At 38.3% G+C, this 17,506-nt stretch overlaps 1 protein-coding gene across 2 annotated transcripts in view; it reads left to right on the forward strand.

The window, feature by feature from the left end:
• Positions 1 to 15,603, forward strand: part of UBE3D (ubiquitin protein ligase E3D) — a 131,483-nt gene extending 115,880 nt beyond the window's left edge. For both annotated transcript variants that reach the window (XM_072142046.1, XM_072142047.1), the window contains one exon: positions 14,811 to 15,603. In XM_072142046.1, coding sequence (XP_071998147.1) covers positions 14,811 to 14,831 — 21 coding nt within the window. In that variant the 3' untranslated portion in view covers positions 14,832 to 15,603. The remainder of the gene's footprint in view (positions 1 to 14,810) is intronic.
• The last annotated feature ends 1,903 nt before the right edge of the window (positions 15,604 to 17,506 follow it).

Raw genomic sequence — 17,506 nt, forward strand, 5'->3', positions numbered from 1 at the left:
TAGGTAACACCAATTTGGAATGCAAAAAATGAATTTTAACAGAAAAAGTCACTTTAACCCTAATATTTTAAGTTGTGGGATTGGTAAAAGGAGAAATTTATCCAGAATTTGGGAAAATAGTTGCACTTTTTTAAAGAGCAGATTTGGCTGAAATAGCTTTGAGGTGCTGTTGTGGATTCCAGAGAGAGCCCCAAGGTACCATAACATTAAAAACCTCATTTTGAAAACTGCACTGGGTATAGTTAGCATTTGCACTACAGTTTTAGCTTATTCTATCAAAAAGGACACCTTACACAGCTCTGCACCATACATTAGAAATAACATGTTCCCTTTATTCTTCGGGTCATTATGATGACAGTGTGATACCTGTTGGAATTATTTTATTGGCAGGCATACGACTGTCTTAAAGGATTACTCTTTTTAAGTTACTCAGACTTCATGCTGACCTATAAGTAGAACATGCCCTAGTTTGGTCTGGTTTTTATGGACGACATATAGCCAGTAATTTATGAGAATCCTTAAAAAATGGATGCCACCTCTGTGCAACTTGGCCATGAAAAATGTACATTTCGTGTGGCTGAGTTTCATCTGTGATTTTACCCTGACATGTGCAGCCTCATATATTCTTTTATGTGACTTATTATTCTGTACCTCTCAGGTCCCAATGATGCAACATATAAATACATTTTAATGGGGTTTGCAGCTGATATTTTTTTGATAATCGCAAAAAAAAAAAAAAACCATAAAGAGTCAGTGAATTTAAAGAGTCAATAAGTAAGTGTGACATTCAGGGCATAGTGCTTGAAAGCATAATAGAGTACATATACCAGGCATTTCTACTTGGCCTATTTTCCGGTTATTGTTCTGTCATGCTGCATATTTTTTCAGTGATATTTGCATTAACGCCTCATAGGTTCTGTGTGTAATAGCACATTTTTTGTACCCTGCAGCTTTATGATAATTCCATTTAGCTGGGAATACTTGCTTCTCTAATGGTATTACTTTAGAAGTTGTGTCCCCATCTCCAACTTCCAAAACCTCTCGTGCACTCTCTGTTTCAGATCCAAAACCTTTTCTGCTAGCACAATGCATTGTTTGTACAGCATATCCTATACTATATACAATGAGCGATGTACAGCTGTAGAAGTAATAGTACCAGATGTTCTGCATGTGTTTTACCTGTCGGCAGTGGGCTCATATTAAATAAATCACCTATGGGTAATTAACAGGCAGGTGTTTCTGCTCTTGCCCTACATCTACTGTGCCATCTATATATTTCATATCTACTGCCCTCTTTATTTCACGCTTGTTATGTGGTACTGACCAATATATTGTATTCTTTTATGGAATATATAAGCAGTTTTCTGTGTATGTATGTGTATATATATATATAGTGGGTGTATGGTGTTTTTTCTATTTCCCCTCTGACCTGATTTCTATGCAGCATATTATTTTGCTTTCCCTCTGTGACATTATGGGTTCAGTACACTTCACTGGCTCCTGGAGTGTTCAATATTAGTAGTGTGAGTAATATATCTCCTTAGACTGCTGATGCATCAATTCTACATGTGCCTTCTCTTTGTGCATAGTCTAAATATAACCCGGCATGTGGGAAAAGCAATTCTGTAAGGAGAACTTTAATATAGCAAAATGGATTTTATGTGTGTGTGTATATATATGTGTGTGTGTTTATGACATTTAATTGTGTTTTAAAGATAATTTAAATGGACATGTCATCAATATGTTGCTTTTTTTGTACCTTTCTGCCACACAGAATAATATGAAATGTTATTATTTGTGTGTTGTGTTGGGTTGTGTTAATGTTGTCTCTATTATATTGTACTTCACCTTGCATTCTTCAAACAGAAATAAGATGGTGAGTTTAAGAGAAATGTGACTTTAATTTATGTTCAGGCATTTTAGCTAGGTCTAAAGGTTTACAACTTGGGGAATCTCTAACATTTGGTCGATAGCAATGTACAAATTCTCCTAAAATTCATGCGGTCTTCTATTTCTATGTAAGTTAGCTTTTATATCATAGCATTGTGTGAAATCACTGGTAAAACATCTGTGTGACAACTGATTTCCTTGGAGTTGATTCAAATATGGTCATCTGATTCACTGCCATAATATCAATATGCCAAATTAAGCAAATTAATGTTATTGTTTGTATGATTAAAAGTTATACAGTTTTCCAATATACTTTCTGTATCAATTCCTCAATTTCTAGATCTCTGGTTGCTGTCATTCTGTAGAAAATGTCTATGTCTACTTCTAGTGGACATAAATCTGACCATGGTAACATAGATGCATGGCTCATTAGTATCAAAGAGAGTAAGAGCTCACCTGGACGAGATCTCAGGGTCAGGAGGGGGAAGTGTTTGTCACCCTTCCTCTTTCGATAGGCAGAAGAGCAGCCAACCTCGGTCAAAGTGCGGCGTGGCACTGTGTGCTTACCGTGCCGTAACCTGGAGCCTTTGGAATCAATAGGGGCCGTGATCATGCGACCAGATCACAGCCTTCATTACTGTTGTGTGAATGAGCACCAACAGAGAGTAATCACAGCTGTGTTTTATAACGAACTGTGTACCTCTGTGAATAACAACAGATTTCTGTACACTGGAAATAAACAATGAAGCTTTCTTTAAAATGACAGTAAGCAGAGATCTAGAAAACTGTGAGAAATTGATACGGAAAGTATTTTAAAAAACTTTTCATTATACAGATAACATTTATTCGCTGAAAAGGGAATACTCCATTAAAGGAATTTCTGGGCAAGAGGGCTGTTTTTATACAAATTACTGAGGAGTTATCAGTATAAAAAATGCCAACCCTGTCTGCAAAACCTGTTGGCAGGAGTAGGCCTACTCAAAGAGGTTTTCGGGAGGATCTGACTCTTGGCAGTTTCATTAAAAACTTCCTTAAGTGGTGCTGGCCTCTTCTCACTTACATTGTCCTGTACACTTTTGGCTGTGCTGGCCACACGTGGATGAGGCTATGCTCTAATATGTGTTGTGCAGGTGTAAGGAGCTATGCAAATAAAGACTTCGGCACTTGCCCTTCCTGCAGTATGTTGACCAAGGGATTTCCCAAATCAGACACTTACCAATCCATTATTTATTGCCTGTCCTCAAAATAGAACATCAATATTTAAATCTTGGAAAAATCCTTTGAAATAAAATTCATTCTTATCAGATTTTTTTTTGTCTCAAATTGGTAAACACTGCAAAGAATCCTAAAAAAGATACAGTAACAATTTAAGAAGTACAGTAATAATTTAATAATATCAACAGCCAGTACAGTAGTCATCCAAGTTAAATGATAATGACATAAAAATGCTTTGTTTTCAGTAACCCTTTCTTAAACCTAAAATGGCAAATTGCTATGAACTAAACCACTATAGCAGAAAAGATCATTGTGAAAAAACCTACTTCACAGATTAAGTAATTGCTGTCCAAACACCTCAAAAATGGTTCCTGTTGTTTATGGCTCCGGTATGTTTATAGGATCTTCCTACTACATTTTCGTAACTTGTTTTTGCATTGCATTGAAGAATTGTCTGCTTTTTCCCTGAATCAGCTTTTTCTGCCTAGATTTATTGTGACGACTGACAGGTAGCACAGTGTTGTAAATGTCAGGCACTGGCATCCCTGAGTTTACATTTCATATATAAATTTCATCCAATATCATGTTTTCTTAATTTTTAATAATTGATGTTAAAGTTTCTCCCCTACTCTGGTACCTGGCAGGGTCCAGCTTTTACCTCCAAAGACATTGGTAGCTTTCCAGTAACAGTTTACTTACTGTTATTTGGGGGATGTGACTTTATGTTCTTTGTTTTCCTCTGTGTATTACTGGGACAACTGTTCCGTTATGATGCTTAGCATTTAGCTTTTGGTCTGCTTTTGGACACTGGCCCATTAAGTATTCTTGCGCTTTTTTATTCTTTCCTGAAATTGTCTCCTAAAGATATGGTGCCGCTTATATCAGATATCCAGAAAGATTACACTAACAAGCTTCACTCTAGTAGTTCGGTCTTCTGCTGGAATCCCTCAGTGACAGACTATGAACATGCAGAGGTCAGCAATCTAAAATAACAAATGCAAAGTCCCTAGGAAAGTGTAAGTACCTATTAACTGCAAAATCCCATGTTCTTTGTGACCTTTAGCGACTGCAGCTCTTCGTGACTCTGTGAAGAAGCATCATTTCTCATTGCTGTCAGTGCTGCAAGTCACTGTTGCTCTGAGATTACCAAAAATTTTTCAATGAAAGTGCCTGGACTTCTATCGACCCCTGTATTAAACATGAGTCCTTTTATATGTCCTTTCATATCAGCTCTCTCAAGGCACATAGGCTTAATAGACCGTTTTATTTCATTGCCATAGTGAATATATTGTATAATGCTGCATTTTATTTCAGAAAGCCTCTTTGACTAACATGACAATTAATAATAATAATAATTACTATTCTTGAGTCGTTGTTTGTATCTGTTATGTCACACCATGTCTGCTGCAGGTTGTCGTAATAGTGGCCGCACTGCTGATGTTCTTGTAGGGCGCTCTGTCTCTTTAAGAAAATAAAATACTTGTTTTCTGCTCCTAGTCAACCACCTGCATCTAACACCCGCTATCGTACATTCCTCCTATCACGGGTGTTAGCCCCTTACATGCCCCAGTCATGCTTGACTGTGGCGTGTAAGGGGCATTTCAATGTAATCAGACAATCCCCCCTCCCCCGCGGCGCTTACCGGAGGAATTTGCTGCTCCGATTGCAGCCCCGGGGTCTGCCAGTGCCCCGGGGCTGTGCGATCCTCTTCCCGAGCATGCACAGCAGCTCTGTGTGTTACATAACACACTGTAATAAATCTCTATTACACTGTGTTAGATGAAGAAGAGCTTCAAGACAACCTGAAAAAGTAAAGAGAAAACGTTAAAAACACTAATAAAAAGAATTAATTAAATAAAGTTTAAGTCCCCTAAACACAAACCATCCCTACACACATCTAATAAAGGGGAAAAAAAACCCTGAAAATTGCCAAAAAAACCCACATATTTGGTATTGCTACGTCCGTAACAATCTGTACAATAAATCAGACATTATTGAACCCGCTCGGTAAGCGTTGTAAAAACAAAACCCGAAAAACTCGCCAACAAAAATTCACATTACTCATAAAATCCCTACACAAAAATGTTCCAAAAAGAGATCAAAAAAAGTGACGTACGCCAAAATGGTATCACTGAACAGGACAACTCAACACGTAAAAAATAAGCCCTAAACCAGCTCTGTCCATCAAAAAATATTAAAGTTATATCTCTGAAAAGATGGCGATACAAATCAAATGAGATTTTCTTTATATTTGTTTTTTTCCAGTAAAATAAAAAACTTTATAAATGAGGTATCACCGTAATCGTAGTGATGTATATAATAAAGATAATTTAGTATTTTTAGTGTATGACCCCCAGAAAATACAAAAAAAGGAAACCAAAATTGATTTTCTTTTCCTCCATACATTCAAGAGTTAATAAGATCTCATCAATAAGCTAATGACACACTAAAATGAAATATTTGTAAAGTGCTTCTCATGTCGCAGAAAAAAATAAGCCCTCATAAGTCCAAATTGCCAAAAAAATAAAGATTGCATAGCCAATAAAAAGTGACAATGCATAATCTGCTCTGAATGGCGCATCTTCCCTTCGATGCCCTGGCGTGTGCCCATACAGCAGGTTACCACCACATATTGTTATACGCGGGAGGGATTGGGTATCAAACTTTGTGGATCATTTTGTAATTTTATCCACTGAGAATTTGTACATTTTATGAAAAACACATTTATTTAGCCCAAAAAAAAATTTATTTCAAAATTGCATGTGATTTTTGTCTTGTAAAACAATTTAAGGGTTAACAAACTTCATAAGAGTTGTTTTATGTACGATGAGGGGTTTAGTTTCTATAGTTGGGTTATTCATGGGGTTTAAAACACTTTTTAAACTTTATAGCCGAAGCTGCTTCGGCGCACGGTGGTACGCGCATGAGCGCGTACCACCAGGCGCCGAAGCAGCTTCAGTTATAAAGTTTAAAAGTGTTTTGAACCGCGATGCAGCGGTTCAGGACACCAACAAAAATAAGCTGCGGCACCAGCTCACCCTGAACTGGTGCTGGGTATTCCCATCTTACACCTACCATATAATGTGGTAGGTTTCCTTTAAAGCGAACCCGTCACCACTATTTTCACAAATACAGGTAGTGGCAGGTTCCTATAGAGCTCTAGTAACTATCTGACCTCCTGCTTGTAGCTAAAAGTAGTTCCCCTCAGATCCCCATAAAATCAGAGTTATAATCTTGCCTGGTATCTATGCAGCTTTGGAGCGAGTCCACAGGGGCGTGGCCTAATGTCATGTGACCAGGGTGACATCATCAAAGGTCCTTGAGCTACTTAATATGAAAACTGTACCCCATGTACATATCTGACCACATAAAACAATCACAGCAGTCTCCATGGACTTCTACTCCTCTCCATGCAGGCTGCTGTGATTTCATGTGATAAAATATGCTGTGATTTCATGACATATATGCATAGTGTACAGTTCCTAATGCTACAAAAGCTATAGGACCTGTGATGATGTCACCCTGGTCACATGACATTATAGCAGCATACAGAGATAGGGATGGAGAGAAGCTGCTGGATTCAGCCCGAGGAGGCCACGCCCACCTGGACTCCATGTAGCCATGCTTAGTTACCAGATAAAACTATAAAGTTGAATATATGGGAATCTCAGGGGAATATTTTTTAGCTACAAGCAGGGTGTCAGATAGTTACTAGAGCTCTATAGGAACCTGTCACTACCTGCATTTGTGAAAATAGTGGTGACGGGTTCCCTTTAAGTAAAAAAAAAGTATAGCTTGAAGAAGGCATTGACAAAAAAAACATAGACAAATCAAAATCGAGCATGATAACCCAGGGACACTTACTCATAGATCCAGGCACTGTGACTTTGGTTATCTGCTTGTATTTGTTATCCATGGCCTTCTTCTATTATTTTAATGACCCAGAAGTACTATGGGAGGTATTACCCGCCGCAGCATTGCAGGCTTTTTCACTGTGCAGAAGCACTTCACTGTTATATGTGCCTTCTTGACATGCCGTCTCTGTTTTGTCATGCTGTATCGGTATACTTCAAGTACTGTAATTTTCAGACTATAAGACTTTTTAGCAAGAAAAAATAATCTTTAAAGACCACCAGGATACAGCACTGCCAAACCCTCTTGAACATTGTCCAGGAAATTGGGTGAAGCGCTGACAATGTTCTTCACCTGATCTTTGAGAGAGCGCCCCAACATCTCTGCAGGACCCAGAGTGATTTTAGAAATATGTGACTAATCACATGCTTCACTGCAATGTCCTTTAACCCTTTCATGATGCCAGGGGATGGGGTCAGAGAAGCAGTTGCAGATAGCACGGGTTATGAAGAAGAAGTATGTTTGTGTGTGTGTAGATGTAAAAGTACTGAGTATGTTTACGTTAGTCATTGTATGTAGCAGGGCTGTGTGAGTAAATGAATGTAGAAGAACTGTTTGCAAGTGTATGGATTTAGCTGAGCTTTGTGTGCTGTGCTTGTGTGCGACCTACAGGGCATTTTTAATTGATGTCAAATATATTTTTCCTGTTTTGGATGACTAAATCTGTGGTGCATTTTGTAATCTATACAGTAATCATGAAATTGTCATTCAGATATAACATTTTCAGCCCTAACTGTCTAATGTTTCTTAATTATATGGCAGTCACTTTTCTTTTGCATGTGTATATCAAATGTATCATTTTTATTTGTAAATAAATTTAGTATTTTTTTGTTAAAATATTATCAAAATATATGATGCTAAACTCTTGCAATCTGAATTTGTATGTATTTTTCCTGTATCTTGATGTGAGCTAAATGGCAATGACAATGTGAGGGCTAATTGTTCATTTTCGTTATGAAGCAGCTCCCTCTGTCCCTTCTGCGATCCCTTCTGGCTCCATCAAGCCTATTACTGTCAGGAAATATTGGTACATAGATTCCAATTTCCCCAAATAGCTGTACCTGATGTCGTTTGTTCCAGGATGATCACTAAAAGTGTTGCTTTCAGTTCATGTGTATGACATTGGACCTCAAGCTATAACATTGCCATCCAAATTAAAGAATACGACAATTTCTGAAGATATTCTGAGCAACAAAGCACAACCCTAATCTAGCAGACGATTATTTTCTGTCACTCCTGCCATTATGTACAAGCATGTATTACTGACACAAAAAAAATGGTTGAGGAAGAACATCACAACTAGTCTTAACCAAGACAACTGTACCAGTTTGGCTCTTTTGATAATTTTTTTTCATACCTGCATGTAGGAAGAGACCTGTCAATGAAGCCAAGCAAAATGCCCACATGGAAGCCACCCTCCCATGCCCAGCTCGTTTTAGACAGTTTTCTTTGAGGAACCACATGGGATTTTGGCAGAATTTTATTAAAATTGTAGTTTAGGCAGCATAAATTTCTTTAGACTTTCCTCAACACTATAATACAGACTATTTTGTCAGGATTTTTTTCCAGTTTATATGAAAAACTCATATTGAGCCACGGCAGAGGAGAGAGAAAAAAGATGCTTGCCCTTCTCCGGCTCCCCATTCCTGCAGCGAGGGGTATCTGGTCACTTTGCTGACAAAATAACCAAAAGTGTCCATTTCTTTTTAACTGATAAAACACTTTAATTCCCTTTACCTTTCCCCGCCATTTCAATTTAACATGTTTCACCTTGAAATCTATGTTAGAAAACTGTAACATTTACCTGCTTTCCAAGGTGAGTGTCTGAGAGTGAGACACAGAGCGGAGGGGGATTCATGCTCTTCACCTTACATCCAATACTAATAAGCTGCTCTGTAAAGTTGTTTGTCATCGTATAACTGGGTTGTTGTCACATTCATCCCTAGAGAGGTAGTTAAACAATATATAGCTCTGTCCTATGACTAACCTATAGCTTTTTACATTTAAAGTCATTTTGTAAAAATATATTCCTGTAAATTGCATATTATATAGATATATATTAGATTATATTTATATAGCAAACCCTGTCAGAGAATACCAGTCATGTTTAAAATGTGTCTGTATAATCTTTTCTTCTCAAGTTCTGCTCATATTTCCTTAATGGTGTTCTATGCTAATTTATGACCATATTGAAAAACATGAACAACCTTATAGGGAGCATTCACATCCTAAAGTGACTGTACCCTAAAATCTGTACATTGCTTGACCATTGCGGCTCTCTTGATATTGTGTCCATATTTTTCCAGAATGTGCATGATCTGTAAAAAATACAGCTTCATAATGCATGCACAATCCACCATCATGCTCCCTACATGTAACGTAGTTACTAACTGTAATAGTTCATGTTTAATAATGCGTTATTAAAGGCAACCGGTCATAAAGAACAGACACAATAAACCTTACTTATCCCCCTTGGTCACAATGACTTTGTTAAGAAAAAAAACAATTAAAATATGCCTCTTCCCACCGGTAAAATGTTTTTCCGAACGTTTCCCCCCTTTGTCTAAGGTGGCCCTGCCCACCACAGATTGGCTTCACCCACTGTCCCTTGGCTCCTCCCTTCGCATCTCGTTGAAATTTCCTGCTCACTGCTCTGTGCTAAAATACACCATGCAGCGAGGCGAACATCATTCTGGTTAGGACAGGAAGAGGACATTAAAAGACGTCTCCTTCAATAAAAGGAAGTGTGGGTGGACTGGCAGCCTTGGAGAAAACTCAACTGATCTTTACTCATTTGCATATAAGAAAACTGCCGTAATTAAGGTACAATGCCTCTGTGGCAAATTAGTTTAGGTGCATACCATTTTTTATCACTTTTTAAAGAATCGAATTTTCAATAAAAGCATAATAAAAAATTAATCTTTTTCTAAAAGTTTTTACGGCATTCACCGTGCAGGTCCAATATCAATTCTGTTTTATTATACTTTTAGTGATACCAAATATATATGTGTGTGTGTGGGGGGGGGGGGGGTAGGATTGTGTGTTTGTGTTTTTTACTCTTTATTAAGTGTTTGTATGGGAATGTGTAATTTTAGGGGCTTATGTTTTATTTGTGTTTTGAAATTATTTTGTTACTTTTTTTACTTTATACAAACTTGGACTTGAACAGCAATAAATACCCCCCTTGGCAACCAAATACTACATTCAGAGCAGGCAGTAATGCCGCAGGGCAAACAGCAATAATAAAGTAGAAATCCTAGAGTAGACAATAATACTGGAGACCCCAGAGCATACAAAAAAATACTCAACTTTCATGGCTCCTTTTCTGCTCCTTGAATCACAAGGGTCAGGGAGTAAGAGTCCACCTTACGAAGACTTTGCCATTTAAGGTTGTGTTGCAGGTCTGTGGAAACTTTTAACCATTGATGCTCCGCTAGAGGATTCAGGGAAATATGCAAATAATTTTTCCAGGCTGGGGCAAGGAAAACAGCTTCTCTTTTGCTAACATGTAAGGCAGCCCCATTACATCAAGCATGACTTACAGGAAACCTAAAGACATGTGGACTCAAACTACTATAGCTATTCCAGAAGGAACAGGTTCCTAACTGTAGACAGCATTATTTCAACATGGTTGCGTCTCTTCAGTAGAGTGTAGGGAAGTAATTTAGCTGAGTAAGAGGCTTTTGACTAGGGTTAGGGGGCTAGAGCTCTCCTTACAGAGACTTTGCCAATTAAGGCCGCCTTGCAAGCGTGTGGAGACTTATAGCCATTGATGCTCCAATAGGGGATTCTAGGACATTTGCAAATAGGTTTTCCAGGATGGGGCAAGCAGAACCACGGCTCTTTTGCTACCTTGTAAGGCAGCTCCCTTACCATCAAGCACCTGAATCATAATGCAGCTTCTTCTCTCTTCCATGTGCCACTCTGTTCTGACTGTATTCAACAGCGTTAGGACCCAGAGCAGAAATGTAGTAGGAGAAAACCCCAGCTGACAAGTATTTACCATTCCTCAGGGTTCTCCAGCTTCTGGGCCGCTCTGTGTTCTAAGTTCGGCACATGCAACCAGCTGCAGGGAGGACCCCAAGCAATGAGAACTTCTCAGCTAGACTCAGTGCCACCCAGTCATCTGTACCAATGAACACTTCTATCCCTTATGGGAAGCACTCAGTGGAATCCGCCTGTCAGCAGGATATGGGCCACATGTGGTCTGTCGGCGTGGGTTGTGCACCCTCTTTGCTTTTAGTTTACATAATTCTGTGCTGTACTTTACAGTATGTGCATGCTCTGAAGTGAAGGTCCTCCGCTTCAGATCAGAAGAACAAGGCACTGGGAAGGAATGTCTGCACTCATCTTAGAACTACTAGAGTGACCAGGAAAGCAGGGCTTTGGAGTGGGACCATTTTGGTGGAATTTTTTAGGGTGTTTGGATTATCCCATTAAACCGCCCTGCCATATACAGGAGTTCCAAATTAACTAGTTTGACAGCTTTTTAATATTACAACGAGGCCACTTGCAGATCGGTTTAACCCCCTAATGACCGTCCTGAATGAACCAGCTAATTTTTGCAATTTTCCCTTTTTGCATGCCAAGAGCAATATGTTTATTATTTCTACATCGGTTCAGCTGTATTAGAGTTTATTTTATGTGGGACCATTTGTTGATTTTTATTGGCAACATTTAAAGGTATATTAGAATTATTGATACAACCTTATTAAAAATTTTTGGAGAAAACGCAATGGGAGGAATTCATAATTCTTTCTCCTCCAATTTTCTGGTGGAGAAGGTACATAGATCTCCCCTCGCCGCCACCACTATTGATTACCATTCACTATAGGTGTGTCATAACATATCTTCTCCCCCTTCCTGCACATTGATCTCTGCATAGGGCACAGGACATGTGTAAATATCTTTTCCATAGAAATCAATGAACATCTGTATACTATTGCTGTCTATGAGAGCTGCTGTAAAGCATGTTTCTAAATGCTGTTAACAGAAGTTTAGTAAAGATATCTGGCCCCATACTTAATTCCAATCAAAGTAAAAAAAAATACACTTCCTTTTGACCTGTTCCAAGGTTATTAATGAATGTCCGTAATTACTCTCCTGTGGGAATTATATAAAGTTGTAGCTATATTATTCTGTACAGTACTATACACTTCATGCACATTGTCAGTTTTGTCTCCTTATATCTGTCTTGTCTTGTAGTTTAAGTACAGTACATTCGCATTAATCATGAATGATCCTCGCCATCACTCACTATACACTTTGTGCAGAGGTCACTTCAGAAGAGATTGGCTTATTCTTTTATTGTATTTGAGTCCTTTCAGGACAATTTCAGTTGGGCGTTTTTTTGCCTGCTTGGGGATTTTTTTTTTCCAATGTTCTTCTAGATTTAATTTAACAACTTCGTCCTCCAGGCTAAGGGAGTGAAGAAGCAGGATGTATTTCTTCCAGGCACAAATGATTAAAACATCTCAAGTACCTCTACTGCAGGTCACAGTGTGCATGCTTGCCTTCATTTTCTGCTCGAAATCCTGTATATCGATGAAATATGTTCAGTGGACATTCAAGCTGATTGACATTCCTTTCTGGCATTGCTTATTACAAATATTTGGCTTTTACATGTAATTGGATTGTGAGGGTTTTTTGTTGCTATGTATATAAAGGCGGTCCCCTACTTAAGAGCACTCGACCCCTAGTTACAAACGGTCATCTGGATTTTGGTAATTTGCTGTACTTTAGCCCTAGGCTACAATAAACAGCTATAACAGTTACTAAAGGTGTCTGCAATGAAGCTTTATTGTTAGTCCTGGTTCTTATAACAATCCAACATTTTTAAAATCCAATTGTCACACAGACCAAAAAAAATTTGACTGGGGTTACAATAATAAAGTATACAGTTCCAACTTGCATACAAATTCAACTTGAGAAGAAACCTGCAGAACCTATCTTGTACGTAACCCAGGGACTGCCTGTATATATTTTGAGGCTGCTTCTTCTATTGTTAAAATCCCAAATTAGCCAATAGCTGTATTGTTACCTTTTACTGATGTAATATGTGTGGAATATTTGGGAGGGTTTATTGATATATTTTTGGAAGGTGAGCTTTATTGGAAGATATTCAGCATGAATGTACTAAGTAATTTATCAGGTAATTTATCAGGTTAAAAAGAAAAGAACTGCTATTTAGGGTATACAGATCCCCCTAAACGAACACCCTTGGAGCGCTACAGCACAGTACAGTAAAAGCAGCTAGACGCTACAGACAGCACATGCAGTGTGAAATGGCTGAAAGTTTCTATATGGCTGTGTGACATCACATAAGCCTGCCGGTCGCTGATTGGCTTACAGGTCTGCAGATGTCATCGAGGGTGTTCCTTTCTCCTTCCCAGAGTTCTCTGCCCCGTGTAACACGTTGTGCTCACGCCCATTTAGCTAAAAAAGGGGGGGGGACTTTGTTCCCACAAATCAGTGTAAACTTCAGATTCGTGACAAATCAAATTTTCCAGGAAATTTGTATCGAATTCCACTTTGTTCGAATCAATTCGCCCATCTCTACTCATATTCCTTTGTGCTTCTTGCCGTAGGGAGCCTTTTAGTAATCCCTGCCTCTAGGATTCCTTTCCACCCATTCAATACCGGAGAAGCAGAGAGAAGTGGGGTCACCAGATTGACAAGTCTTTATATGGTGAATAAGTCTGGGGCAGCCATAACCTGAGGAGATACAGTTAAAGTGTAAATGAACAAAGAGACTTTTAATAGTTTTACCAATATAGAGCCTCTTACAAAAAAAATAACATATACTACAAAAGAAGTTCTACAACTAATGTAGTCAATCATATTCTAAATAATATTGTAAATGATATTGTATTGTATGTGACACGTCCCATGGATAAAGTTTTAGCTTGCATGTTATATCTGCAGAAGTTACGATGTCCACACTTGGTGGAAAGCAATCCAAAGGCGAGGAACATTCAAAGGATTTACTCCGAGCACAATGAATTATGAGATGTAAAGCATGAGGCCACTTAGGTTTGAATGATCAAAACAAATTAAAGGGGATGTCCACTTTCGGCACATAATTGATATCATTAATGTAAGGAAAAGTTTTACAATTTTCCGATATACATCCTGTATCAATTTCTCACAGTTTTCTAGATGTCTTTTTGCTGTCCTTTTTTTTTTTTTACCGAAAACTTCTATGTTTACTTCCAGTGGACAGAAATCTGTGGTCTGTGATGGATAGGCCTCGTTATAACGCACGTTTCTGATTACACTCTGTGATAATTATGTTCTGTGTACCTGTGTGACCATGGACAGCCCTTTTAAGTGATTTTCTTAAATTGTTTGTGTGTGGCCATCTGTAATATTTATCCCTTGTGTTTTTTAATATTGAAATATGTTGTTGATTTTAGGTTTACCTATATTCACTTATAGAAAGGATACTGTATGGAATGCTTGACATAATGCATTGTCTAAATCTCACCATGGTGATGAATCGGGGTGAAGCACTTAGATGCGCGAACGGCTTGCTGCTTTAGCCAGATGTTTCATATTTTTAAGAGATATCAGTGAGTGACGCTCTTAATGTGCCTTTTATATAAAGTAATAATGTGCCTGGTCATAGAGTGTCATCAGATGAATTGAAGTCAACAGTAAGATCTTACATTGTGACTTTATGCTATTTAATAAACTCTACAAATACTTTTCTCAGAATGTTTAGTGAATAAATATTGCTGTGTGTATTTCAGATGTATGTCATGTTCAGTGTGTATTCTTTTATGTTTCTGCAGGTAGCCTACTTGAAGATCTGAAGAGCTCAGCTCTAACCTCTTGTGCTTGTTATAATTGGATACTGCTCTTCTCCCAGCAAACAACACATGTGAATGAATATAAGTGATCAAGAAGACAAATGTGGTCACATAATGTGAAGCACAGTTCAGGGTCTGTCATCCAAATTTCACATACAGGGTAGTTAAGTTTATATTTTGGTTAGTATTCATTGGAGAGTTTGGAGAGCCTTAAAGAAAACCTAATTCCCCTGGGATCCCATTATCCAATTCCCAAGACTTCCCAGGTCCTTTTCTTAAATCTGTGTTGTTTCACTTTAAGATTATTCTGTTTTTAGGCAAGGGAAAATAACTACTTGGATCTACTACTTTTGTCATATACCCCTATCAATGATTGAACTATATGAGATTTGATTAAGGCATTCTGAAGAGAAAAACTATGATTATATAATTAGCATGCTGCACAAGTAACACCTATTATACCTGCTGTGGTATATTTGCTTCCATTGAAGCAGTTACTCTTCTAGTATAGAAGAGCAATGGCCATGGCTAGAAACCTTCTACCAAGTCTTTTATTCCACATTGAGCAATTGATAGTACCCTGAATATCCAAATTGAGCTCTGTTTTTTTACTTTAACATGAGATCTCCAGTATAGTGTTTTTTTATATGTTATCCACTCGAGTAATATGTTCAGCATGTATGCGGATGTTGCTTAGTATGTCAGAGGTGCAAAAAAATATATGCCCCTATTTCTGTAGTTATGCCAATAAAGAATGCTTCTCCTTTTTAGCCTCTTCTGATTCCATTTTGTATTCATTTTCTCTATATTTGTTATAGTATACTGTTTCATAAATGAATAAAGCATCAAACTTTTTTTAAAACTGTATTTATTGAATTTTCATAATATAAAACAGGACCCTGAATTAGGGTCAACAAAGCCAACATTAGGTCAAAAGACCTTGGAGTGTGTGGGTAAAGGGACAGGAGGGGAAGAGGAGGGATGCGAGTCAGTTGTTGGGTTTGCAAAACAAAAGGAAAGTTTTCATCTTAGAAGACATCAGGCAATGAAGCTCTCCTACGTGTTAAAGAAGCAAGGCTTCGATCCAATCTATACGCATGATAAATGTGAGCTTGTCTAAAAAATATTAGCAACACACTTTTAAAGTTGTGCATTCCTGGACATGTTTCTCTGTAATGAAGGCCAGGATAATTAATGGTACAATAAGTTTGTTTAAGTGAAAACACACATGTCACAGGATGACAGAAAAGAGACAAAAAAGGAGGAGCTGACAAACAGACAACCAGAAACCCAGAAGAGAAAAACACTAGAAGTGGAAGAGTGGAGCTAAGCGGTAGGCCTACAGATGATCGTCCTCTAGGGTGTGGTACCCGTGAAAACCTAAGTAGCAAAGGAGGGCGAGTCTCTAAAGGTTATCCAGGGGGTCCAAGTCTTGTGGAACAGTGTGACTGTCGTCTATTGCAGTTAACTCTTCCATCTCAAAGATGTGATCCAAAGACCTTCACCGACGATGTATAATCTGGAGAATAGCTATGAGAAAAAGTGTCCATAGGCTCTTTTGACTTTCAAGATAGGGCCTGGAAGAGCTAAAAACAAAACCTGCAATAGAGTGAAGACTAGAGTGGAGTGATTAAGAGCATTGTACAACCGGTTGATTTCCTGCTGGAGAGAAGCGATAAGGTCAGTGAAGAGCATTTACAATGAAAGGCCCCAAATTATAAACTTTTAAGGGAGTCACTGAAATAGTATACAGGGAATAAAATATAATTTTTAATAGCAATAGTTAAAATTACCCCATTGTGGAAAAGTAATATTAATGCTGTAAGCACTACTTATCTGCCCGCATCTAAAGTAGGGACTAAATCATCCAGGGTAGTCGCTTATGTGTGCATATATTATGTAAAGCACATCTTTCAACAGTAAAGATCCCTGGACAGATAAGCGAGGGAACACTAGTTGCAGGATATATAAGAACAAACCCTGTTATGATATCAACAGGAAGAGTTCAAATGCAATAGTGTGCACTATTAGCCTTGCCCCCTGAGTGTCTAGCGAAAACATGTTGGGGGGCTAGTTGGTTAGTGTTTTAATATCAAGTGTCTGACTAGTGTTAGCAACTATAGATAGTTTAGTACTGCAGACTGAACTAATCCTTAATGTGCCCTAGGAACTATCTGAAATTATTTAGAACATCTAGCCAGTCGATTTTTAGGTTGTGATCTCACAGAAGCAGACTTAGGTGTATGGCCCCGAAAAGCAGGATTGGGGTGTTGCCTGAGTGTGTAGGTTTCACTACTTGATGAATGTATGGTACATCCGATAGTACGGACAGTATGAGAGACGTCCGGGAAATGTGACTGATATGTAGGTAATCCCTAAGCTACCCACCCCTTATTGCTTGATTGTGTGGGTTTGACTACTCAATGAATACATGGCAAATCTGATAATGGGGACAGTGTGAGAGACGTCCGGGAAATGTGACTAATTTATAGGTTATCCCTAAGCTACCCAACCCTTATTGTCTGAGTGTGTGGGTCGACTATTTAATGAATGCATGGCACATCTGATTTTATGGACAGTGTGAGAGGCGTCCAGGAAATTAGACTAATATATAGGAAATCCTTAAGTGACCCACCCCTTACTATAGGGATCATACCGCACTGGCAACGCCCAAGACA

Source organism: Engystomops pustulosus, chromosome 3 (genome assembly GCF_040894005.1).
Source record: "Engystomops pustulosus chromosome 3, aEngPut4.maternal, whole genome shotgun sequence".
Taxonomy (NCBI): domain Eukaryota; kingdom Metazoa; phylum Chordata; class Amphibia; order Anura; family Leptodactylidae; genus Engystomops; species Engystomops pustulosus.